The 18,314-nt window shown below is 43.4% G+C and overlaps 1 protein-coding gene across 6 annotated transcripts in view; it reads left to right on the top strand.

The window, feature by feature from the left end:
• Window positions 1–18,314, top strand: part of ENOX2 (ecto-NOX disulfide-thiol exchanger 2) — a 2,107,113-nt gene that overhangs the window by 1,779,885 nt on the left and 308,914 nt on the right. For all 6 annotated transcript variants that reach the window (XM_069613111.1, XM_069613112.1, XM_069613109.1 and 3 more), the window contains one exon: window positions 3,693–3,877. In XM_069613111.1, the coding sequence (XP_069469212.1) occupies window positions 3,693–3,877 (185 nt within the window). The remainder of the gene's footprint in view (window positions 1–3,692; window positions 3,878–18,314) is intronic.

The raw sequence follows: 18,314 nt of genomic DNA, 5'->3' as shown, positions 1-18,314 counted from the left end.
ATTGAAACAGCTGTGAAGCCATCATATTTTGTGCCTGTTTACAGGTATAGTGCCAAAGGTAAAGAGGGAGTATTACACACATACTTCCTGTTTTATAGCGTACCACATTATTGGCTGCGGTCTTTTACTGCCAGCTGGTAATACCACCATATTACAAGGTGGAATACCACCTTGGTGGAGGCAAACATTACGTTTTATTATTTTACAGGGAGGAAGCACAAGCACCCCTTTCAATGTCCTCTGATGCCTACCTGCTCACACGGTTGCAATGTAATGTAGAGAAGGATCATTAATTACTCTGACCACTGCTTTATATCCTTTACCGTGAACCTTCCTGGCAAACTTGTTAGGCAGAATATAATCCACGCTCTTTGAGGGTTGTTCGGAATCCCCATAAGATCAACCCTGCGGCTTTCTGTGAACAAGCTTTGCCTTTACTGGTCAATCTTACCCCCTCCAACAATGTTGTGACTCTCACTGGTCAATACAATGAGACTATTGCAGCCATTGCCAACTCCCTTGCACCTCTTTTACTAAAACCGTGAAGATCGAAACCCTTGGTAAATCATGGTTCTCTGATAAGATTCTTCCCCTTCGAACATGTAAAAGACAAAGAGCAGTTCTGGTGGAAACATCCTTCAACTGACTCTCTGGCAGCTTATCCTAGAGCTGCCTCGGAGTATAAACTGTCCATCTTGGCTGCTAAACGCAGCTATTACCAAGCACACATTGCAACAGCCACCTCCTTCCAAAAAGAACTCTTCACCATTCCTAAGGAATTTGAAGGGAAAGATAATCCTTTTCCTCCTATCACAAAAAGCGATCAATGGTGCTCCGATATTCAACTGGGCTTTAGTAAGAAATGTAATGTCCATCGGGATAAAATCACTCTCCTACGTTCTGGTAATGCCACCTTGACCAATGCCCATTACATGTAACTTGAGTGCACTGAAACATTTATTTGTACTATCCCGGTTTTTAACTTTAAAGAAATAACGGAAGCTGAACTCTCTAATATCGTCTGCAATCCGAAGCCATCTTCCTGCCCTGATGATCTCTGTCCACCATCTCACATTAAAGAATCTTTTCAATGTCTAGCCCGTTTTGACACTAAATAAGTTAATTCCTTTGTCACCTCTACAGTACTGACGTCTCTCAAAAATGTCTGCATTTCTCCTGTTATCAAGAAGGTTTCTCTTGATCCGGCTGATGTAGCGAACTACCGAAAACGCTACTTTCTTGTTGAAGATTCTGGACAGGGTTGCTTACCTGCAGCTTCAGAAACGTATTGAGGAAAATCGGCTTTTGGGCTCTTTGCAATCTGGCTTTAGAGCGTTTCACAGCACTGAGACTTCCCGGTTGGACCTTAAGTCCAACCTGTGCTGTGTTGTTGACTCTGGTCAGGTTGCTATGTTGATGCTCCTGGACCTCTCCGCAGTGTTTGACCTTGTTGACCATTCTCTGCTGTTGGAGAGTTTGCGGACCATCGCTAACTGTCCCAGTAGCGCCTTGGGATGGCTGGCCTCCTTTTTGGGACCCTGCTCTGCCCGTGTGGCCTCTGGTGGTTTTAAGCCACTTGGCAAACTCCTTACTTTGCATATCCTGCAGGGTGCTTGCCTTTCTTCCACCCTCTTTAACCTCTATATTCGTAATTTCTTCGATCTTCTGGATAGCATCGGCGTGGGTTACACTAACTACACCGACGATACCCAGACATTGATCGAGCTGACTGGCGACTATGAGAGGGATCGGTCCAGGATCACTTCTATCTATACTTTGATTGAGGAGTGGATTATTAACTTCTCACTGTCCCTTAACAGGAACAACACCGACCTATGATGATGGGCACTACCCAACTACCGAACGTCATGGTAAACTATATCCCAGGTATGCCTCCTTTGACATTTCTGATTCCTCTATTAAAACCAGCCCCAGAGTCAAAACTCTTGATGTCTATTTGATGCCTCACTTAGCACGAATAAGCACGTTAGCCAGGTGAAGAGATCCTGTGACTAAACTACTAACCCCATCAGGCAAATTAAGCCTTTCCTCTCTACAACTAGTACTGCTAACCTCGCTGTTCCTCTGGTGAACTCTAAACTGGACTATGGAAATATTCTATTGGCAGGCACTTCTCGGTCCAACCTGGCCTCGTTACAGGTGGCTCAGAATAGTGCTGTTCGAGCCGTTTCTGGTTTGGCGAGAAGGAATCCTATCACTGAGGCTCGTAGACCCCTGCATTGGCTTCCCGTGAAACATTGTGTCATCTAGAACATTCTTCTTCTTACTTACAAGTGTCTCAGTGACAGAGCACCTTCTTATCTGAAGAAAAGGATTAGGCGACCCTGTATCTCCCGTCCTCTCCGATCTAACAATTTGTGTAGACTCGAGCAGCCTCCCTATAGACTGGCTCGATTTGGTAGCATCTGCTTTGATTCTATTGCACCTTGCATGTGGAACACGCAGACCACTGGTCTTCGTCTTTGCCCTGAACTTTCCTCATTTAAGAGATCTCTTAAAAACTCATCTCTTTAATTCCAATGACTAAGCTACTTCTTCCTGTCTCCTTTTGGATTTTTAGACTTCCTGTTTCTTTTCTTACATGCTGCGCACTGAGGCTCACACGCAGGTTGCTCCCTATAACAGATATTTACCATTAACATTGCCTTTCCCTGCCTTATAAAAGATTGTGCACTTGTACTATAGCGGTAATCAATTTCCTTCTTCAAAGTGAGGTTGAAAAACTGGCCCAAAAATAAATTCTTATAGGAAAACATATAAGTTTACTGAAACATCTACAATGTTCATTGTGAATTACGTGGCACTATAGAGTTTAATAACTCTGTGAGTTCATAAAGGTGTAGGCTGTGTCGGATGTTACACCATGGTTGGGAACTGTGCTTTTCTGAAAGTAAGGTGGTTGTCTAGGTCATAGTAGATGTTGCCAGAAATGGAGTTCCAGAGATTGCTCGCTTGAACTGAGATCTTGACCGCCTTGGAATATTTGGAGAAAGAACGTGAACCCAGGGACGTGCTAGGCACTGTGGACAATGCACAAGGCCTTAGGTCGGGTTCTATGTATGGGAGGCATGATATGACAAAGCCGTAATCCAAAGGTGTAGTGGTCTGCCATATTTTGGACTGGCTGGATTTCGGTATTGGGAAGACCATGCTAGATTCTTATATGGTAGTGGAGATGGCAGCTTCCCGTATATGACAGAAGCAGATGGCGCCCATGGTGCATATAAACCTGTAATGAGGGACTGACACGCGGGTCACGCCTGATAATGGTATTTAGTTCATGCAATAATATCAACGAAAATCTGCTAGAGCTTTAATAAGGGCCTTTGTATAGCTGCTGCTGCCGCCATGTACATGGTCACAGGCTGTGTCAGGAGGGGGTACATAGTTCCCTGTCCTTGTCTTGCGCAAATGTATAAACTGCACTAGACAATAAAATGTAACAAATGCTTCTGGTTAGGTGGCAGAAGCAACTGTAGATCACACTTTAATATTCTTTGATTCGCATAGATTCCAATATATGTCCATTATTAAGAGACTATTATTGAGTCTGCATACAAATACCACATTATAATGTTGTTTGACTGCCATAGGTATTGCATTGATTACACATTGAACATTTTTAGTTATTTTTAACGGTTTGTTGGTATCTCTTTTGTGCATTTTACCAGCATTACAAGCCCAGGCAGATGCGCTGAAGGAAGAAAATGACAGCTTGCGATGGCAGCTCGATGCATACAGGAATGAAGTGGATTTGTTAAAACAAGAGCAGGGGAAACCAAGCGGCAGTGAAGAGGACATAAGCAGCCAGCAGCAGCTGCAGATCTTGCAACAAGCACTACAGGGAATGCAACAGGTGAGAAGATCTTAAACACCAGAAGGTCCAAGGAATGCATGCTAAAAATGAACACTATTTAGAGTAGAACCCTTATCTTGTCCATCCAGATGAAATTGATGTGTTTAATTGTTTCAGCATATCAATACCTTAGAGGTGGCACTTGCCCAATTCGACTGGCAAAAATGTGTGAACGTCAATATGTGTGCAAATTGTATTTATCTGCATTGAAATGTTTCATAGATCTGATTGCATGTCAAGCATATGCAGGTTGTAAGTTCTAACCCCAGAAAACATACACAGTACAGGACCATTTGCTTTACAAAGGTGAGGGGGTTTATGCAATGGTTATGGGGAAATGCATACATCTTACAGATACAGATGCCAGTACAAAATGTGCAATATCAACGAAGCAGAACACAAACATTCAATATCCTATTACTGTTCATGAAAAAGTTATCACTCAAAATTGCACAGGTTTTTTGCACTGACACATATGTGGTTCATGGGGATTTTTCAATTACAGGGAAGTGGAAAGCAAAACAAAATTACCCTGCATTATTTACTTCCTTTAGCATAAGGATTGGTGTCTCCCATCAGTAAATGGACGATAGACCTGCCCTTCTTTGTACCATGCTTTATACCATTGATGGTATGGGTTGCATTATTAGGAGTGGTAGACAACATTGCTAGAGAGCTACCTATTTGAATCTTGTGTTGACAATGCAAGTAATATCCTTAATTTGGTTTTGTATGAAAACCTGAGGGAAGCGATACTGGCATATCAATATTGGGCGATGAGGAAACAGGAGACTATGACATTCACAGCAGTCATGTCCCCATTCTCTGATCCAATGTGCTCCGTGTCTGGCACACATGAACACTCTGCAAGCAGTACCTGAAGGGTGGTGAAGACGGTTGAAGCTTCAATGTTTGACAGTGCCAAGAATGCCCAACCACACATGTAAACCCTGCAGTACATAGTGGATCTGCTGAGCACTGGTGAATAGAAGAACCTGGGGTTAAATAAAATTCAGATCCCCAGCATGTGCAGACAAGTACAGAGTGCTGCGATTGAGTGTGGTTTGCTGTGGTTTCCATGACCGTCTTTCTTTGCTGGCAACTGAACCGGAGGTGGGCCTGTCTACAGCCTTACCTGCATTTACTTTAAAAACTGTCTATGGCGTGATGGTGCGGCACGGAGTGCAGCGATAAAGTGTGGTTTGCCGTGGTTCGTCGTCGGAGCCCAGGAGCCGCGCCAGAGGTGCTGCCTGTGCACAGGTACTGATTCTCCTGCACTTTTTATTCCATCATTTTATTTCTTATTAGCGTGGGAAGAGTTTGAGCCTCGATTCTGGTGTAGGATGGGCGTTCATACCTGCACAAGTGCACTACTTGGAGGTTTTCTTAGTGGGAGCCCCATTCGTCTCTTGCCTGTTCAGGCTCTCAGCAATGACTGCGGGCCGTTATAGCCTTTGAGTTGCTAGGGTGGGCCCACTAATCTGTGAACAACTAGTTACCCCTAGTGGTAACCGATTGAAGCAGCGACTGTTGGCTCGGTGAAGCCTTTGAGCTGCTTACCCAATCGTACTCGGCAAATTTACCAGCCATTGGTTTGTCCCCATAATGCTGAGAAACCAAACTCCATCCCCTTATGATCCCTTGCAGGGATGTCCCGCTTGTACAAATGCGAAGTGGGGCGCTAGGAGATGACCTAAAGGCCTCTGAACCTGACATCACTTGGTCGGGAATACATTTAGTAAAAAACTCTGCGAAATCCATCTTCAAACCCCATTTTACAGATTGTTGCAGTTTTATTCCACCTGAGAGTCACTTTCTGGCAGACATCAAGTTCCCGCAGGTTCGGGAATGAATGAATGAATGAAGGAAGTAATAACAACCAGAACCACAGTTATATCCGTTTCTGCACCAAACCACCCAGCTTTGACAGATGTGTTATCAACAAACATTGAGTACACCCTTGCCGCCACCAATTTAAAAAATACTATTTCGGAGTATTTTCCCTTTGAGAAGGTCTTGCAGTCTGAATGATGTTAAACAGGCTGAAATCAAGGGGTCTTACTGCTCTTGGAGGCAGGGGACCAACTCTAATGGGACCCACTGTGATAACCTACAGGCGAGGGGAGAAGAGAGGGATTGTAACATTGTCTCCTACACCTCCCTGGATTCTTCATTTGAGCTTCATGCCATTGCTGCACTCAGGGAGACTTCAAAAGTGGGACCTGACAATCCCCAAATGAGAAGAGCAAGGGATAATACCTGGCCCACATATCCTAGGGAAACACAGACAAGCAATGTACCCACTGATTCAATCCCTACGTTGTCTGCCCTAAACATTGTATTGACCTCCTTGGTTAAAATATTTGAGTCCTTAAAAACGGAAGTCCATTAACATATGGGAATTCTTTTAGAATTAACCAAAGATATGGACGAAAGTGAAGCATTGTTGGTTGCACTGAAATCTGCTATAAATTTCACAGTTGGGGATGCTTTAGCAGAGAATAGCTTGGATAAAAAACAGAATTCCAAAAAGTTAACATCTATGCAGAAGCAGTGGGAGGGAGTCAAGGACAAACTTAATTCATTGAGTATGACACTGGGGGATGCGATTCTAGGTGGTCATTGTTTATATCACACTGGGTGTACCCTAGGATTGGACATACTTCCATGTGAAACCCCTGCTTATGCCATGGATAACGCACCCCACTCAGCTTCAACAATGGAGGAATTTGTGCGTTTGGCGCAGATTTCAGTGGTAGCCTACTCAAGAAATAAAAATACAAGTTCTTCTTCAACAAAGGAACATGCACCGTTGATGGAGTTAAGGGAGTCCCTTCCGAAGACAAATGGCAAAACCAAAAAGAGGCCGAAAAAACAGCTTAAGGCATTGACAGGGGGCCCGGTGGCCATGCAAACTCAGTAAAAAAAAAATATCGAAGTAATAAGACAAGGAAATCTGAAGTCAACCAGTTTATTTGAAAGCTCAAATCAACTCATTCCAAAGAAAAGGTGGACACAATTAAGGCCGTCAATAGCAAAGTGTAAAAAGTGACCGATAACTGAAAATAATGAAAAAAGTTAAGAGCCAACTAACCTCCATCCCTTATGCTCCGAAAGCATTGATCACAGCGATAACTGTGGGAATACAAACAGACTCACAATGTGATCCTACAAAATCACTCCAATCTTCCTGAAAGGAAAATTGGGAGGAAAATCCGCAAAAGAGGTAAATCTGCACTCTGGAAATTTGCATGAAGAGCCGAATAACTCAAACTCTAAAAGTATTGATGGCATAAATCTCCGGACAGTAAATGGAAAAGAAAATCTTTGGCGCTCTAAACAAAAGGAGGTTATAATAACTCCTGTTTTTAATATAGAGCAAAATAAAATCAATTCTGCCTAGGTGGTGGTGAGTTAAATGGCCGTGCCAAATCAAGGACCCACCCTTTTGTAGCTGTTTTTCTGCTCAGTTTGACACCCGCCCTACTTTTCAAGCAAAAAAGACGCACGATACACAACACAGGTTGGTGCCAAAATTGTATATACAATGGGTGGCTGGCACAAGCTCAAGAAGAAAACCCTAAACCGAAGCATGATCTTAGCAGTATTCAAAGATGTTCCAGCTCTCCATTATTTTGCATCGGTTGACATAGAGTACATTTGCTTTCCCTATACTCCATCTACAGATACTGTGGAAATTGGAGTTAAATCAAGACTGGGGGTGAACATAATTTTGGCAGCTGGGGCAGATATGTTAAAAATGGTTTATGAAGTCTTCTCTGAGCTGCCCCACAAAGGTAACCGTAGCAGAGACTTGATAAAAAATGACAGCCAAATTAGCAAGTGTGATCTACCGAAAACCGAAGCAAATTTGAATGTGTGGGCTATGGTGCTGGAAATTGTGTCCCAAATCCTTCAAAAACTGGGCTTGCCGGAGAAGCCGCTCTAGCCAAGCATAATGTAAAATTACTGGTGTGTAATACAAGGGGTTCCAGTTCCTTTAGTAATGAACTAAGGAGAGCATATATTGTCGATCCTTTTGACTTAATCGTCATTTAAAGAAACTTGGTTGAAGTCAGGCTTTGGGGTGGATGGCTTCTCTGTTTTTCATCAGTTGGCAATAGGTGAGGGGGTGGGAAGACCCTCTGGGGATCTTCTGATAGCCTCTAGAAACTCAGTCTTTGTTTTTTCGGAAATGCTGAGCAATTCAATAAGGGGCATCCTGGCAGTGAAAGTAGAAGGACGGGGAGTGTGATTAGGAAATGTATACTAGTTAACATTTATTGGAATCCCTCCTTCTCCACCCTTGTTGACTTTCTGAACTGTTTGTCAGATGTATTTGTAAGCTTCTCTGTCAATTTTTCCACATATAATCTAGTCATCATGGGCGACCTTAATTCACAATGTATTCGATTAAGGGCCCTTGGAAAGTCATCATGCAAATTACTGTCTAATAACGGGAAGACATGGTATAATTTTAGGAAATATTTGGCTCAATCCATGGTGAATGGGAAGATAAAGGGGGTTGTTCCCCCGCTCCAACCTGGAAGAGAGATGATTGTCACTCCACAATAGACTGCTTATTTCTTTCCAAAAGTCTGTTTGATCAATGTATTAACTTCTCTATCACCAACGGGCATCCAAGTGATCATGAGATCTTGGGAGCAGTTTTTGCACAACATATAGAAACTGGGGAAGAACTTTACTCAGACGCTTTGCTAGTTAACAATGGGAGGAATAGATTGGCTAGATTCCAGAGGGGGGAAGGGATCTCATCAACTCTCTTGACTCTACAACCAATTCATTGAATGAAAACGAGTTGGGATTATTGTGCAATCCAAAAAAATGTGTAAAGTTCCTATGGGACTGAAATCCGCCTTGTAAGGGAGGCTAAAGAAATTACTGTTGATCACAATCATTGCTTTGACGAGAAAATACATGGGGGGGGGGAAGTGAATTGAGGAACGCTTTGTGTGTGCTGAAAAAAACACAAGGGAAAAGCAGGTTTATTTGAGAGAGGCTAGAGTCCTAAAAAACAATTGTAGGAACTGGTCCAAATCCAACAAGCACTTCCGATTGCAACAAGATGGGGAATTGATGCTGAAAGAAATTACACAGAACACTTCATGTAATTGTTGGTCAACAATTAATTCTACTGAAACGCCTCAATATATTTCAAGATGGAGTAATACAGGAAAAAGTATGGGCAGACAATGTTTTAAAACTTTATGGAACATCAGTGCCAATGAAGGTTTCGCCGATTACAGCGGTAGCTTTGGAATTAAATGTCTCGCAAGATGAGATACGAGCTCTGATGCCATGGGTCCTAATGGCCTGAGTAATCGGATTTTAAAATCTGATCTCGATATCTGGTCGCGTTTGCTGTGTGTTTTGTTTACTAAGATAACGAGCGTTAAAGAAATACCTGAGTCATGGAGAAGGGCTATAATCCTACTCGTCTGTAAAAGGGGGGACCGTTTTGGCTTCCTCCAATTATCATCCGATCACCCTTCTGGACGCTGATGAAAAGATATTCACTGACCTGGTCCTTAAAGACCTGGAGAAGTGGGCAGAAGCAAATGCCATCCTGTCGAAATATCAGATAGGTTTCCGAAGAGGTCTTTCAACCTCACTAAATGGACTAGCCTTGAGTACAGTCTGTTTGCGGGTCATCTTGTAAAGGGGGGCACCCGTTATATAGGGCGTGGATTGTCTTATCACAAGCATTTGATACCATCAACAGAGAACATCTTTGGGGTAAGTTAAGGAGCTGGGGCCTTCCCAAAAATCTGCTCGCTATACTAGTCGAATTACATAGGGGCTCAGAATTACAAATAAGGTTGGACAAAACAGGGAAACTTTCCAGAGCAATCAGTACTGACAGGGGGTGAGGCAAGGCTGCATTTTTGCCCCCTTCCTTTTTAACCTTTACCTATCTGATTTAGCAAAGTGAATGGCTGAATCAGCATTGGCTAGTCCAAAGATTGGAAAAGCTAAAATAAATTGGATAGCCTACGCGGACGAGATCGTCTTTCTTGATTATACCCAGATTGGTCTTCAACGAATGCTCCAGGCGCTTCAAGAATATGCTGGATTAAATGATTTGAGGATTAACCCCCTCAAATCTAAAATACTTGTCTTCAAACACCTGCTAAAAATCACCAACCATTTCTCCTGGCACCTGGATGAGCAAATTATTCTGACCGCTAAAGAAATCATCTATTTGGGTTTGGTTGCTAGATCTTTCTCAACCAAAGTCCATCTGACAGAGGTGGTAAAAAGGAAAAATTCTCCAATCAGGCTTACACATGAAAAAAATCATAAACAAGTTCTGCAAGTTTTCTCTCTTACCAGTTATCAGATATTACATTGGTAAGGTAATACCTTAATTGCTGTTCGGTCTAGACACAAATCCCCAGTTGTACATATTAGATTGGAAGAGACTGGAGGCTAAATTATGGAAGAGTGTTCTCTCCAAGCCTTCCAAATTGCGTACCAACAGCCAGTTTAAGGTACGAATTAGGCCTGCAGTCCATGAAAGCCTGGATGGAATGGAGATAGGTATCTCTCTATAGATTAATCTTGGTTCCTCCTTCTTTGTCACTGTATGAAGATGTTTCCTTTGTCCTACAGGGCTGTTTGAACCAATATCTGAATAACCTAAAGTTGGTGTGTGGAAAAACTTTGACAGAATGTGACTGGAAAAAGATTTAATCCAAAATCCCATGAAAGTAAAGGAGAAAATAAAAAGGGCCGATTGGATTAGAACAATGGCGGCCATGCGCTCTTCAAAGGTTCTCCATCTCTAACCTGTATTGATAAACCAAGAACCTGCCTACCTACGTACTTGAAGAAATTTCCTGACCCTACCGCCAGGTCTGACCTCTTGAGATCTCGCTTGAATCTCCTGCCTACTCGGAAAATCTTAAACATTAGACCGAGAGGACACTGGGAATAATATTTGTAATCTATGTGGGGACATTAGTTCCCAGTCCTTGACGCTTCTGCTTGGTAACTGTGCGGGGACTCTAGAAAGGAGGCTGTCTAGGTTTTCTCGTTTTGTAATTCATGATTGGTGGTTGGAAACAAAAAGTTTTTGGGAAAGGTAAGCGTCGGAGAACAAAACTCTTGTCAATTGAATTTATGAGAGTGCTGAAAAAGTAGAATTTGGCTGTACTCCGCTCATGATTAAGCCCTAGAAGTTTGTTTGTAAGGTATTAATTTGAAAACTAATGATTGACAATCTTTTTAGTTCATTGGAATGAGTTCACTTTTGTGATCCTATTGTAATTGAGATTAATAACGAGATCGATAAGGAGGCAATATGTATTAACTTATGTTTTTCTCATGATTTTATTATGTTTGTTTTATGTGAATAGATATAGATTTGCATGTGTTTTAATGTATTATATTGTTTGAAATATCGTGTTTTGTGAAAAGTCAAATTTTTTGGACTAAGACACAATAATTAAACCAAAATTTAAAAAAGCAAAGTGAATGCCAAGGCTATGAATCTGACACCTCAAGGCTCTGATTTCCAGCGAATACATTATTCTGGGAGACAGCTGTCAATAAGTGCTTTACTTCTACACACGACCCACCAGGAGGCAATGCTACTGGAGGAGCAATGAGGGAACAGAATACAAAGTCAAAGAAAAATTGGTCTGACGGGTTGCATACAATGAGCCAGTTCTGGTGGCAATTATATGAACATGAATCATATCAGGAAGCAATAAGGGAGGTCTAGGGCAATGAAAATGGTTTGGCGGGGGTTTGGTGGGGGACAGAGGGCAGTGTCAGTGGCATGGGACTAAACTGGAGGCAGTGAGACTGACATTGGGCAAGACAGAGAGGAATAGGCAGGGTTTGTAAAACAGAGTGCATTGAAAGTGACTAGTATCCGAATTTGGCACTGAGAGAGACATGGAGAGGCTAGGAGGCAGTAGGGGCAATGAGAGTGCCTTGGGGAAACTTTTATGCAATTGGGGTGAAATTAGGGACAGGTCAGGGGGCAATATTTTATTTATTTTATTGGAATTTATGTTCAGCGCTGGCCCTACTAAGTGTCTCTGAGCACTTTAGAGGTTCAAATGTTGGAAAGGTAGAAGTTAAACTGAAGTTTCTAAATATTTTCAGGATAGGATGGGAAGATTAGGATAAACGCGTGAAAGTGGTGAGGAGGGTGCTTTGCAGATGTAAAGAGGTATGGTGTAAGGCTCTGGGTATCAACTGGGTAAATGCTTATTTTTGTGTACATATTAATTTGCAGAGTGGAACATGTAGGAGATGGTGGTTTGGTGTTTGGTGTTTGTGTGGGTAATGGGTTCGAGTTTGTCATGAATGTAAAATGGGGTTTTGTGGTGGATGTCTTTATAAGCAATGCAGAGTCCTTTGAAGGGACTTCTCTGGGGTACAAGGTGCCAGTGGAGCTTGTAGCAAACCATTGCATGGGATTCAATGCAGACGTCTTCAGGAGGAAGGATGCAGAGGTGTGGTTATGGGTTTCATGTTGTGGCTGCAACAGCTATGTGCTGCATGAAGGAAAGGTGGCGGTCTATGGTGAAGTCAAGGTATTTGGCAGGTGTAGAGAGGGGATATGTGTGGGTTGTCTGTAGGAAGTTCTTTGATTCCGGGGGTGAGTTCAGGTTTGTGTCTAGGGGGCAGATGAGGAGGTATTCTGTTTAGCAAGGGTTGAGGAAGTGGGTTGCCACCAAGGTGGTGATAGTGGAGAGAGACAGCATTTGATGGCATGGGGTTGTGAGGGTAATGAGCATTTCAAGTATATTTCCATGTCATCTGTGTATTGGCAGAAAAGGATGTTGTGTTTGTTAAGGATCTGTCCAGGGGATTCAACATATAGATTGGAGAGGAGTGAAGATAGGGAGGAACCTTGCGGTACACTTTATTTGACCAGGGTGGGGTAGGATTGAAAAGGGGGCATGGAGAATGCGTGTCCTTTCAGTAAGGAAGGAGGGGAACCAGTCTAGAACGGTGCCCGAGTTTCATTCTTTGGGCTAGGATGTTGTGTAGAATGTTGTGGTCGTTGCTGTCGAAGGCTGCAGAGAGGTCTTGGAGTACAAGTAGTGCTCTGTGTCCTTTGTCAGTGATGTTGTGGAGGTTATCAAGTATGTGAAGTGTAACGGTCACAGGGCTGTGTCCAGGTTGAAAGCCAGATTGGAAGGAGTTGAGTAGGTTGTTTGTGGTGATGTGTTGTTGCAGTTGGGTAGTGACAAAGTATTTCAGGATTCTGGTGAGGCATAGCAGGATAGCGATGGGGTGGTAATTTCCAGGGAATGTGGGGTCAAGGCATGGTTTTTTGAGGAGGGAGTGAGATTTGTCCAATTTTTAGTACACAGGGTATAGCGCCACGTGAGAGACGGGAGTTGTTGATGTTGAACAAGTGGGGAGTGAATATGGTGATTACATTGGATGTGGATTCAGGTGGCCATGCCTTATCTAGGAAGTGTGGAGTTTTTTTTATTAAAGAGGGTGGTGGCAGCCTCTGTGCTATTTACATACCCATAATTATTTGCAAGCAAAACATATTTAAAGCCTCACCATGATATTATGGGCACTTTAAGAAAATGGCATGAATCTGCATGTGCACAATTATTGAGTGTGTCTGTTGATGGGGTGGGAGTTGTCCCATATATTGGTATATTTGGGAATGGGGTGGCTGTTGGAGAGCAGAGGCAAGGGCTTACCTGATGTGTGTTTTGTAGTTGAAGTAGTCCATGAGGGAGTTGCATACTGCACTGGTTTAGGGTGTGAAAGGTGGTTTGGAGAGTGATTTGACAATGCCGAACAGCTCCTGTGAATGATTGGTGGCAGATTGGAGTTCTTGTAGGTAGCTTTGGAATTGTGTATGGCAGTTGTATATTTGTTGCAGCAGTGTTTGGTGTTATTGTGGTGGGGCTTGGGTTCTTTTGCCAGGCTTTTTCTAGACATCTGGTTTCCAGAGGGAAACCTCTAGGAGGGAACTGTTGAACCATGCTTGGTGGTGGTGCCTGCAGGATCTTTGGTTTTGAAGGGGGCAATTTTGTTGAATGCTTGTGTGGTGATGGTGTTGTAATTATTGATGCAAATGGAGGGATGTGTGTTTGGGGAGGCGGGGGTGGTAGCATTTGTTCTAAGGATATGCCTGTAATGTGCATGAATTGCCTGGATGGGGCAGGGGGATGTGTGGCCAGTGTGGGGGGACCCTGTTGTATGGTAGAGTGAGTGTGAAGGAAATTGCAAAGTGGTCTGACCACAACACTCAGATTCAATTTTCCACATAGACATGTTTTTGCTTGAAATCAAAAGTGTGTGTGTCCGTGTCCGTGTCCGTCCCCCCGTCCGTGCCCGTCCGCTATGGGATTGCTTTTTTGATGGGAACTACCAGGGTTGAAGTCGCCAAGCTAGGTATTGATGCAGGGGGAGCTGTAAAGTCAGTCCAGTCAGCACAGATGTTGGGATTGTGTTTTGGGGGCGGTAAACTGGGTGGATAAAGGTGGGTGTGATGGAGGAGACAAAGTGAGAGAGAGGGGTTGGAATGTGTAGGATTGCTAAGTGTGAGTGAATCTGTACATATGATGGCAATGCCACCACCTTGTTTGAGAGGCCTGTCTCTGTGGTGGATAGGTACGTGTGCTGGAAGCATGTCGGGGATAATGGGCGCGTGGAGCAGTTTGAGCCATGTTTCTGTGAGGAAGAGTATGTCTGGGAGTGTGTGCTAAAGAGTTCTATAGGGCAGTTCTGGCGAACAATACATGTCATGGGGCCTCACTGGGGCAATAAGTGATCTTAAAATCAGGGGGCAGTGGGGTACTTATGGGGCAATGAGTTACCATGCAAGTCACTAGACCCTCAAGAAAATCCAAACAATGATGAGACGGCCCTAATTGTAGCAAACACAATTTTATGGCAAATGTAAAATAATGGGCGTGAGAGTCAGTCAGCCTCATGAGACCGAAAAGCGAGGACCTGCACGCCCATATAAGACGGTAGTATTTAATGACAAACCCCACAAAAATAGAACACATTTGCAAGGCATACATTAGTTTTCAAAAATTGATTAGCAGAGTTTGCTAATTACATTTTTCTTGATTAGCAAACAAGCCCATTTGATCAGACAGAAGATACTTGTACCCAAGATATAAAATGAGCAACAATAGAGCGCCATGGGACCACTCCGGTGGTGATAGTGCGCGGTACAAATGTCCTTTAACATTACCGCAGTTTTGTGTATCGCTGAAGTGAGACATTTGTGAGATAAGCCAGGCCTTGCAAATTCTTTCTGCAAAAGGGTTCATGTCACCACAAACCCACTTTGGTTTGGCACACTTCTGCCACTCAGCGGCCAGCCATGCACAGTGAAACCGGTATTTGACATTTAATGCAAAAAAATTGAAGTTTAAATAAAAGTTTCCACATACCCTGCAAATGGTACTGACCCTTCTTAAAATCTACTCGACTATGCGAGTGGGCGTAAATGCTGGTTGAGTGTCTATAAAAAGGTTAGCTGCATGAACGGACACAAATAAATAGATATGATAAAAAGGCTCTTAAAACAGTTTGACCAGCTCTCTCTACCGCAAGTGCAAATATATAATGCACTCATAATCATAGAGCAAAGTGAGCTCTGGAAGTCAACTACAATGTACAATTTTCCAGTGGGTCTGTAGAGGTACAGACTAGATGAAACTATTGATTGCTACTTTAAGTAAATATCAAGTTAGCTTTGTGTATTCATTATGTAAAAGACTAAGCAGTGTAGATGGCATAGCAGGCGGAGACCTGGGCAAATTAGGCAGAATATTGTAGTTTGCAGCAATCTCACTTTCAGGGTAGCGGGTATAAACCAACGTGGTAAGATAGAATGTCAAGTAGTATGGGATCAGCTCATGGGTGTATGTAACCAGCAGGCCAAAGGACTAGGTTTGTTATCAAAGCATTTGGCTGCGTGGTCATGTACATTTTCAAAGGTGTCCACTCGTCAATATGATGCATCTTCCCCAACAAAATGAAATCTAGTTGACACAGATTAAGATACACTTGACTGTAAAGCATGGAGACAAAGCAGCATTTTACAGTAGCAATACTGTAACTATGCATTATGTAACCTACTACATTTTTAGAAAAGAAATTGAAAGCTTTTTTAAAAATAAAAAAACATACTTGTCTTTGGCAGACAGGAAACTGTTAGCTTAATAACGGTATTGTCATGATTATTTCTGTTTTGCAATTAATTGAATAATAAAAATAAAATGTGCGTTGCACTCCCACACAGGTCTTTTGGCACACGAGTGAAGGGGATAATTACTGCTGCACTCTCGCCATTAGCCCCTTTGAACCTGCAGTGAACAGAGAAAAGAGGGCAGAGAGAGCTCTGAAGGCAAGAGAGGAATGCAGGGTGAGCTGTGCTTTCATTGAACAAAAGTACTGAGGAGCGGGGTTTCACTGACGGGCCCATAAATCAGTGCGCACCCTCTAGTACCTGTAGGACAAGATAGCTGCACCATGTGAGGACTGGGGGTGCAGGTTTCACTTACTCCAACACGACTCAATAATGAGGACTCAGTAATTTGGCAAAGGGAAGTCCGTTTAATGACAAGTACATCAAACAGAGAAACAAATGAAAAAAAAGCATTGCGATCACCTGTCTCGCTCCAACTTCCTCAAACTTCAGTCAAACAGCAATAGTTATAGGCAAAACTCGTCATCACTGACGTCTAATTCTACAAAAACTCGACATGCAATACAATTGGTTAGGAAAGGTAACTTAAGTATAGGTGCTATATCTGTATAGGATAATAGGGCATGCGGATTGGATAACTCTTATCGGGTGGGCGTCTACGTCCATCCCACTACATCACACGTGATTGACGTCACTACCAGTACGTCGTCTTATTGGTTCTACTATCTATAGGACTCCAGATAACTTGGTCCATTGTGATTGGGAAGGTTACACCCCTAGACATAAATCCCCATTTTAATTAGCAGCATGCAGAATGTACACCCATGTGCCTGGTTTCCCAAGTTTCACCCTGCCTCCCTTGCATCAATCAGTATCTTAGGGCTACGTGTCAATTAGTTGGCTGGGTTTGGCCTCGAAACTGTAGCCTCTTATCGGGAAAAGTTATGGCATCCTCGGGTCCTGGATGACATCAGGCAGTGGTACCTCTTCGCGCCTGGCTGGTCACGTGTTAGTTCACCATGAATCTGCTTCAGTTTCCAGCTTTTAGTGTGTTTATTTCTGTTTCGGCCTCGCTACCTGCATGGGCCCCCCCTTATCTTGACCTTCTTGGGGCAGGCTGGTATGCTCTGAAGTTTGCGTCTTGTTAGCTGACGCTCTCCTCCCTTCCTCTGGATGACCTCGATTTCCTAGGCATGAGCCGCTCTTTGTTAAGTTTCGATTCCGCTCCTTCTTCTGCCTCTGGCTGGGTTACGAAACTTGGCCTGTCAGGCTTCTGGCAGCCTGGGTAAATTTCTGCTTTTACAAAATGGAGTCGCACTTGCATAATGTGTCTTATTGAGGTAGATATATAGTTGGCGCTTGCCGCTCTAATCTTCTACTAAGCATTGCAAGCAGTATCGTTTCTTTAGCCTCTTGCGTTCCAAGCCTATTTATACACGTTTAACTGGCTGGTTGCTTCCTTCTTGTCTCGTAGCAACGTTTCCTTACGTTTTAACATTGTCTCTTCTCTGTGTCCATTACATTTATTTTTGTAGCTACTTGCACTGGCGTGCTGGTCTTCGATAGCTGCTTTTGTTCATTCACGAGTCTGTTCAGGCCCTTGTGTCATTTCCACTGGCCTTCCATTAGGGCTCTTTGGGTCTCTTCATGGACCGTCTGTAGGTACTCTTTGTTTCGTATCAGCGGCTGGTACGGCTGTATGATAGGGTACCGAGCTGCCCAGGCTCGTCTGGTTATGGGCGCTTCAGCAGGCATGGATCTTCTGATGTATACTGGGCAGAGTCCCAGTGCAGCTTTTTGTTGATTCATTTGCTCCTCATACGTCACATACCTTGGCGAGTACGCTCCTGGTACCTCGAAATGAGAGGATGGGGTGCAGGCCATGTCTGGGACCTCCTCTACACAGGGTAACTTAAATAGCTAACTTTGCTACACAAGTTAATGTTAAAGGATATTTGTACTGCGCACTATCACCACCGGAGTGGTCCTCTGGCGCTCTGGCGACTCTGAAAAGGGAGAAAAGGGGGGGGTTAGTTAGTGGGAATAAGCTGGAAAAGTGCAAGAGCGCAGTGATGTGCTGTTGGCAGCCTCAGCCCGGTGGGTCCGTTGGCTAGGCTTGGGGTGTTTTACGGTCTGTCGTCGTCGGGTGCTGTTGTGCAAGTCTGTGTGGTTTGTTTTGTTGTTGTAATGTAGTGAAGTTTGTGTGGATTGCTGTATTTAGGCTTGTGGTTGTGTTTGTTAGAGTTTGAGAGGTGTATG

Source organism: Ambystoma mexicanum, chromosome 5p (assembly GCF_040938575.1).
Source record: "Ambystoma mexicanum isolate Mex_15411 chromosome 5p, UKY_AmexF1_1, whole genome shotgun sequence".
Lineage (NCBI taxonomy): Eukaryota > Metazoa > Chordata > Amphibia > Caudata > Ambystomatidae > Ambystoma > Ambystoma mexicanum.
The sequence above is the reverse complement of the archived record's forward strand: the minus strand, read 5'-3'. Positions and strand labels throughout refer to the sequence as shown.